Source organism: Scyliorhinus canicula, unplaced genomic scaffold, assembly GCF_902713615.1.
Source record: "Scyliorhinus canicula unplaced genomic scaffold, sScyCan1.1, whole genome shotgun sequence".
Taxonomy (NCBI): domain Eukaryota; kingdom Metazoa; phylum Chordata; class Chondrichthyes; order Carcharhiniformes; family Scyliorhinidae; genus Scyliorhinus; species Scyliorhinus canicula.
Genome location: NW_024055461.1, coordinates 344,021 through 353,131, shown reverse-complemented (window position 1 = coordinate 353,131; position 9,111 = coordinate 344,021). Strand labels below are relative to the sequence as shown.

Sequence of the window (9,111 nt, the reverse complement as noted above, 5' to 3'; positions counted from 1 at the left end):
ATAGAGATTTAATTTCACTACTCTCTCAAAAGTCGGGTTCTTACGATTTAGGAAGTTGCCAAGCAGTTATTTCAGCCTGTACTGGGTATTATATTGATAAAGCGGATTGGAAAACTTTTAAAACCTCTATGTACATTCGGCAGGTCTATCAACAACAATAAAGTGGAAGTATTTTCTAACGTTTGACAAGCCCATGATATTGCTACATATTGTTTAATTGAAGCCACATTCTCTTGGACAATCCGGTATGGCATTGCCAAAAGAACTGAGCAATGCCCTTCACTGAGGTTTTTGTATGAGGATGTCGCTGTGCACAGCATTGTGACCCTATGTAGTCACAGTGACAGACACCCGCACAAAAACTACACTCACTCTCTGTTCAGTCCTGCCGCTCAATATTCACTTCAAATAGATGTTTAGTCCCGATCGAGTTTAGAATTTGTGCAATAGTATGCAAATCTAATGAACACAAACCTCCTCCAACTATCACACACATTAAGTCGAACATTATATCCAGGTCTATAATTGCTGAAACCATCAATAATAAATATAACCACAGTGAATTTCTCACCCATTTTATCTATGTTTGTTCGATTTTACTGTTAACATTTCTCTGTTTCCTTATTCAGAAGCAGCTTGCGGTCTAATCCTGATCACTGATATGAGTATAATATTGGAAACAAGTACTGACCTTCAGGTTAAGTTGCAAGTTGCAGGTATTCCTCGCGAGCTGTTTTTGTGCGGGTCCAGCCCTGGTTCCTCTCGCTGTGTCCATCTTGCACAGTAATAGATGGCGGTGTCTTCGGTCTTCAGGTTCGGCATGGCCAAAGATAAGATGTTGTTTGAAGTGTCTTTGGACGCAGTGAATCGATTTTCAATTCCTGGGGCGTAGTGGTTGCTGGATGACCCATAATACTGAAATAGCCACTCCAGCCCCTGTCCGGGAACTCGTCGGACCCACTGCATGTAAGCGGTGTTAAGATCGAAGCCGCTGGTTTTACAGGTCAGTCTCAGGGAGCCTCCGGGACGCTCGATCTCTGCCTCTGGCTGAGTCAACACAACATCCGACTGGACACCTGTAAAAATATATCAAAAAGCCCGAGGATTAATGCTGGTGAAATGATTGGTGACTCTGGAACATTCCAGAGAGAGACAAACACTGAGACAGTAACAGTGAGAGACTTGGACAATAAAAACTACTCACGGGATAAGAAAGTCAGCAACAAACTGAGAGAAATGGCCCACCTCATCCTTCTGGTCATTTGGGGGAAATGGTTGTGTCAGGAACTCAGTGAACAAACCAGCTCCCGGACTGTTGGATTCGGGTCCCAGTGAGCGGCATTTAAATACCCGGCAGAAGGGGGCGGCTTTCCAGGCGCCGCCTATTGATTCCCTGATGGAGGCGGCGACTGGATCCACGTCCACCCCCCAACAGAATGGAACCAGAGATTTACTATAGGATATTATTTTTAAAAGACATTAGATCGGTATCGGTATATTTGTTTGGCTGAAAGGATTCATTGTAATGTCTATCCTCATCCGAATGGAAATTTATATTTGAGCATCTCTATGTAAAATCTAATTCCATTATATATTAAGTCTCTTTATTCCTATACTTCAATATAAAGGGATGAACATAAACATTAAATGACATTATTAGGGAACAAATCGCCTGTCAGTCAGATTTGCAACACTCCGGGACTCTATCCCATTGCAACAATAAAGTATAATTCATCAGACGAAATGTAACTAAATGAGGGAATGAATGACGTGATTACATTTGCAGTGCGGATGGCCATCACTGTACAATGTGGGTCTGTCGACAAGAAGAAACTCCTCACATTACACAATGCCTCTCTTTACATTTCTGGAACTACCCCTGAGCCTCAGACAGTCCTGTGAACATTAGCGGTAAAGAAGCCGCTTGCCTGATAATGCAACAGTGAGTTGACAGCGAAACATAACATTCACACCAGCTTTTGACAGAGAAGTTAATGAATCAGAACGGACACGGCGATCAGCAAAGTTATCCTTTAGCATCCAAATCATTGCCGCTAATTTTATTGACCATCGGCTGTCTAACATTCACTGGTGTTGGGAACACAGGATATCAGGACTTTGCTGCATGTTACACAATATCACAGGAATAAATGTTTTATTCTCTACTAAAGCAGGTCATGAACTGGTCAATTCTCCATTCATTGGCAGCAATAAGGGGGACTGTTAAACAATTGAAATCCAGACAAATTAAACTGTACATAACACGGTATTAATCGGGTATAAGAGACGACTCCATTTAAAGGAGATCAAGAATTCGGAGAATATTCTAGGAATCCCCGCGAATTAAATGCAGTTTATTTATTTTTAATTTATTTTATTTTATTTTTTGTAATTGAAGTCATCTCATTGACCTTGTGGATTGGGTCCATCAACACCACTCACTCTCACTTCATTAGGCTCTTAACAAACGGACTTTAATAGCTAGAGTGACCTTTACACAGAATTAATATAAATTAAATAGCAGTTAGTCCGTTTACTATTAGCCCATTGTGTTTAATCTCATTGTGAACAAAACATTCAGTGAATATATTTATTTGCATGGAACACTATTTAAAACGTTTACTTCATGTGCGACTAAACATTTATTGTTTGAATGGATCAATCCCATTGTGTCCATTCATATTCAGGTTAATCTGCCCCACACTGTATTTGGCAGCAATCCAGCCGCCTGCAGTCAGGGAGGCTCGAATGTTCAATGTTGTTTACAGGAAACATCTGGATGTTTTTTCAAATATCTGTTTCCTCAGTACTGACCGCTTGGCTGCAATCCAACTTCAAACTCTTAACATTGTCAATGAGGACTATTTATAAACCAATCTACCCAGCAACAGCACTGAGATCATTTTATGTTTTAGATTGTGAACTTATTTGAACTGTTCCCATCTCTAAGGAAATGAGAGTTATCCAGCTTTTCTAGCCTCTCTTAGCAACATTAGCCGGCTGGACTATCTCTCCCACACCTCATAACATTGTGATGATGGATAGAAATACAATCAGACTGTCAGACAGGGGATACATTTTGTAATAGATAAACATGTATATTTATGTTTTTTTCACTTTATTCTTCCATGGAATGTGGAACTCACTGGCAAGACCACCATGTGTTCCTGTCCCTATTTGATGTTGAACTGAGTGGGCCAGCTCAGAAGGATCTGAAGAAATGAAATGAAAATCGCTTTTTGTCACAAGTAGGCTTCAATGAAGTTACTGTGAAAAGCCCCTAGTCGCCACATTCCGGCGCCTGTTCGGGGAGGCTGGTACTGGAATTGAACCGTGCTGCTGGCCTGCTTTAAAAGCCAACGATTTAACCCAGTGTGCTAAACCAGAGTCAGACATGTTGCTGTCTGACTGGAACCTCATGTAGGTGAGACCAGGGAGGGATGTCAGATTTCCTTCATTGGTAAAGCAGAGGGAATTTCATGGTCACCATTATTATGTATTCCAGATTTATTAATTGAATTAATATTCCACTGTGAATTGCGCTTTCACGTATCTGATCGTCAGTCCAGAAGTAAAACACTCGAACACGTCAGTAACGAATATTCGTTTATTTACGGCTGGGACAAATCTCTAAGCAGTCGGGTAACCACCTTCGAGAAGTGCCAAAATCCCAGAATAAGGACTGTATTTTTATACATTTTACAGCTTAGGGGTGGTCCCCTTAAATTCCTAGATACACCTATGATTTGGCAAGGATCCAGAACATGTACATATATGGAATTATTCTTCGAGGTCGGGAGGTTATTTTTGACATAATCATTAGCACAAGTCACTATTAATAAAGGTTTTTGTATCCCATGGCCATCTGGCTTAACTCATTCCAAAGCCCATTCCTTTTACATTTCAATGTTTATTTGTCTCAACTGGTCAAACGAGCTTAATTGTGCTATCTCTGCAATAAAGTAACGCTTCCCATTCATTCCATTCATTGACTTTTTGACCTCTCTGCTTTCACAGATGCGGGTCAGAACATTAAATAGTACCAAAGCCACACTCCCCTCTTTCCATCCCATAACCTTCTGACATCTCTGCTTTCACAGATGCCGGTCAGAACATTAAATAGTACCAAAGCCACACTCCCCTCTTTCCATCCCATAACCTTCTGACATCTCTGCTTTCACAGATGCCGGTCAGAACACGCTCCCTTTATTTCATCCCTTGACCTGTTGACATCTCTTTCACAGAGCTTTTCAGAACTGTTATATTAACCCTATCAGCGAAGTTCCAAATGAAATCCACTTCTACATTCCCCCCTTTGATCATTCCTTGATCACATAACACTCAGGATACTTTAGATGGAAATGAGAGCGAGGCGGAGGTACTCCTCCTCTACTAGGGTCCGGCAGGATGCCACTTCCTCATATAGGTCAGGGGTAGGTGGAACCAGTTTTTCTTTTTCGTCTAGGGCGGATCTCTGAAGCATCTGTGGTAATGCAGTGGCACCCAAACGGTTGCATAGGCATTTCACACCTGTAGCTATGATACAGAGCAACAAACAGATGGTAACGAAGATAATGAGCCCATGGAATAGGTAAGTGGCCCAAGAATTGGACCACATCCAGCTCCACCAGTCAGCCTGACCGGCGAGTCGCAAGCGCTGTACTCCATCTCTGATATGGGTTACCAGACGCGTGATATTCTCTGAACTGTCTGGAATGTAAGTGCAACATTCGGTCCCTATGATAGCACAGGTCCCCCCTTCTTTGGCTAGTAAATAATCCAGGGCCATGCGATTCTGTAGGGCTACCGTTCGTACGGCTACCAACTCTGCACTGAGTTCACTAAATCCCTCCGCGGTGTCATTTGCAACCTGTTCCAATAGGTCGCGGAGGAGCGCGTACTTCTTGAGGGACCAGATGGCGCCTATTTGGGGCCATAAGAGGGAAGTCACCACCTCCCACGGTGGTACTGACCTCTGGGCTCGAAAGTGGGGATGATGTTCGAGCTGGGCATAGTGTGTAGTACCCGGAACAACGAAACCCAAGTAGCACGACCCTGCCCAGTCAGTGGGGAGCCAGGGGTAAGCCTTATGGCCACAAATGAAGTAGGTGCCATTATAGGAGGTGAGGCTAGTTACCATCGAGGAGGTCCATATTTGGGTCCAATCAGGGCCCCCTGTGTGGTTAATAATGTTATTGATGATGGCGTGGCCTTTCCAGTCAGTAAGACCAAAAGTGTACTTACATGAACTGGTTCCTAACACATATGTTCCAGGAGTTCGTACTTCCCAGAGTAAGCAGACCGTTCCGGTCTGGGGGTTCTGGATATTGAAGAACGGGGGTGTGCGATCTGCTGAGTAAGATGGCTGTCGCCAACCAAAAAAATCCCGCAAAGGGTAGCCGGCACTCAGCCATTCTTGGGCTGCTTCCCTGTGGTTTACAGAGGAGGACCTGGAGGCCCTGGTTGGTAAGGCAGAGTGACTAGTTACTGTCCTGTTCTGGAATATAACCCATTCAGCCGTCTGTTCGATCGAGAAAGGAACAGATATCAAGGGAACGCCTCCATGGGCATGGGTCGGGACCTGTGTACATACCCAGCAAGAGGAGACACCCACTTTCTTAGCATAGACATAGGACATAAACAGAAATGAATTTGCCGTTACATGGTGCGTTGCCCGCTTCCTTCTGGAAGGCGAGTAGGGGTGAGTAGTCCTTGGTGGTAAAATTTGTACCCTGTCCTTATCAATGCACCGGTGGTTCCACCTGCATGTGCGGCGATCGTACATTAGAACCATGTACGTAATCAGGAATCGGCGCTTCTGGTCGTCGGGAGGAACGGTGGTCGGGCAGTTTCTGATAGCGGTGGTGATCCATCGGAGATCTGTCGTTGTTCCATATCGTGGGGTTCCTTCCCGGCACATGGGTGGGTGTCGGCTTCCGTACAGGCATCTCCTTCTTTCGGATGCAGCGAGAGAGAGCAGGGTGGCGAGTATTGTGACGGCGAAGAGGGGCCTCATCCTGGTACTCGTGTTCCTAGGACTTAAAGGAAAAGTTTAGAACATCATGGATACTTAATTAACTTACAATGGTGCATATGTACCCATGCGTTCCGGCCCTCCACTTTTACTGCAGTGGGGGTAGTGAGTAGAACCTGTAGGGGACCATCCCATCGAGGTTCCAAACCTTTACGTGTCCAATTTCGAATTAGGACATAATCCCCAGGGTTGATGGAGACGTCATGAGTAATGAATGGGACTTCTTCCTGGGTGGCACGAACTCGGGAGTGTAATCCTTTCAAAATTCTAGTTAGTGTTAATATATAATTAGCCATCTCGGTAGTCATGTAATGGAATTGAACATTCCGTGGAACACTGCTGTCCCAAGGCGTTCGAAAGGGTCTGCCATATAGTATTTCCGCTGGGCCTAGGCGAGTTTTTCCTGCGGGGGTGGCACGTAGCTGGAAGAGTGCTAAAGGCAGGAGTTTGAGCCAAGTGGCCCCAGTGTCTGCTTGTAGTTTAGCGAGTTTAGTCTTTAGAGTCTGATTAGCCCTTTCCACCACTCCAGCGGCTTGTGGTCTGTAGGCACAATGAAATTGTTGCTTTATTCCAAGCAGAGCACAGAATTCCTTATTGATTTGACCTATGAAGTGGGGACCATTGTCAGAGCTCAGCCGGGCTGGAATTCCAAATCGCGGAACAATTTCTCGCATTAACACCTTAACTACTGTCGAGGCCTTGTTATCCGTAGTCGGGTAGGCCTCGATCCATTTGCTAAAAGTGTCCACAATGACTAACACATATTTATAGCATTGACATCTTTCCAACTCAATGTAATCCATTTGTAGGGTCTCAAATGGACCCTCAGGTAAGGGGGTTGTGCCAGGATCACAGGGGACGGCCTTACCGGGGTTGTGCTGTTGACAGATTAGGCACCGACTGCTAATTTGTTGGGCCATTTCTTGCAGTCGTGGGTGCCACCAGCTTTTTAACAATATGTCCCCTGTGGCACGAGCTCCACAGTGAGTTGCAAAGTGTACACATTCGGTCACCCAGGCTGCTAATGCATCGGTCATACATGTTTGTCCTACCGGGGTGACCCACAGCTTATTTTCGATATCATATATACATCCTAAGTTTTTCCACATATTTACAGCAGTTGCAGGAGCGTCCTCCTGCATTTGGATTATGTCAGCAATGGTTGGCATAGGTTTTTCAGAGGGGGACTTTCCCGAGGGGGTTTTAGTCTGCCTCATCATTCTAGGCACCATTAGTTTGCCAGATTTAGAAATTTCTTTTGCCTTCTCGTCCGCTCTCCTGTTGCCCGTTTCCACCAGTCCTGTGCCTTCTGTATGCGCTGCGCATTTTATCACCGCTATCTTGTCTGGGAGCATAAGGGCCTGCAATAACTGGGTTACTAACTGCTGGTGTGAGATGGGTGTACCAGCGGAGGTTAGAAATCCTCTGTTTTTCCATAATTGCCCGAAATCATGTACAACCCCGAAGGCGTATCGGGAATCTGTATAAATATTAACCTTCCTCCCCTGTGCCAATATGCATGCTCGTATTAACGCAAACAATTCTGCCTGTTGGGCAGAAAAGGGAACTTCAAATCCTGCTGCTTCTACTACGTCACCGTCTTGATCGATGATTGCATAGCCAGATTGTCTATCCCCCCTTACGCCGACGGAAGAACTTCCATCGGTGAAAAAGGAACAATCTGCACTTGGGAGGGGTATATCGGAGAGGTCGTCTCGAACCGAGGAGACTTCCTGCAACAATTGCAGACAGTCATGAGTTGGGTCGAGCATGTCTGTGGGAGGATGCGTCAAAAAGTCAGCAGGGTTGATAGTGGTGCAGTGGGCAAACTGGACTTTCGGGTTATTAAGGAGAGCAATCTCATATTTGTTCTGACGAGCCATCGTGAGATGCTGAGTCTGTAGCTGTCCCAAAAGGGCCGTAACAGAATGGGAACTATAGACAGTGATATCTTGTTGGAGGGTAATATTAGCAGCCGATTGCAGGCTGTTGTAGATAGCTGCAAGAATTTGGGTACAGATAGGATAGCCAAGGGCTACCGGATCGAGTTTAGAGGAGTAGTATGCAACCGGGCGACAGCGGTCGCCGTGGCGTTGGGTCAGGACAGCTGTGGCGCAGTCGGCAAGGACTGTGCAATAGAGCTGAAAAGGGCGATCATATAAGGGTCGACCAAGGGCAGGGGCCTGGAGGAGTGCCTCCTTGAGGCGGTTAAAGGCCAGTGCGGCTTCCGGGGACAAGGAAAAAGTACCGGGTTCATTGGTGTAGGGGGTAAGGAGGCGGGAATCCAGAGTAATATTCGGGATCCACTGACGGCAATAATTGACCATGCCGAGCCACTGACGGAGCTGCTTGGCCGTCGTTGGGGGTGGGAAATCGCAGATAGGGCGGATCCGGTCTGGATCTAAGGAACGAGAGGTGGCAGATATCCTAACACCTAGGAACTTAACAGTAGGCTGAGCAATCGTAACCTTCAAGGGAGAGACAATGTAACCAAGGGAAGCCAGAAAATTGAGTAAAAGTTGAGTATCGGCCCGACATCCCTCCTCAGTCGGGTTAGCGATCAAGAGATCGTCGACGTACTGAACAAGAGTGGAGCCCTGGGAGAAGGAGAGGGATTGTAGTTGGCGTTGGAGACAGCGGGAGAAAAGAGTGGGAGAGTGAATAAAACCTTGAGGCAACCGTGTCCAAGTATATTGTTGGCCATTATAAGTGAATGCAAAGAGATACTGGCATGATGGATCGAGTGGCAGAGCGAAAAAGGCATGCTGGAGGTCTACAAGGGAAAAAAATAGTGCATCTGCAGGGACCTGGGCGAGAATATGAGCAGGGTTAGGAACAAGGGCGTGGAGAGGTTGAACAATAGAATTGATAGCACGTAAGTCCTGTACGAGGCGGTACTGATCTGGTTTCCCAGGTTTGGGCACCGCTAGGATGGGGGTATTGCACGGAGACTGACAAGGAACTAGGATGCCCTGGTCGAGAAGTTTAGCTATGAGTGCATCGATGGAGTGGCGAGCTTGTGCCTTAATGGGATATTGGCGGATCGAAGGGAGCTGAACATCGGGGAGGAGAGGAAT

The 9,111-nt window shown here is 45.8% G+C and overlaps 1 gene segment (V, D, J or C); it reads right to left on the bottom strand.

Annotated features, from left to right (window-relative positions):
* Nucleotides 1-693: 693 nt before the first annotated feature.
* On the bottom strand, nt 694-5,013 carry LOC119959636. The segment is given in 2 exon segments: nt 694-1,076; nt 4,974-5,013. Coding segments are annotated over 2 exon segments (423 nt in total).
* Between the last annotated feature and the right edge of the window lie 4,098 nt (nt 5,014-9,111).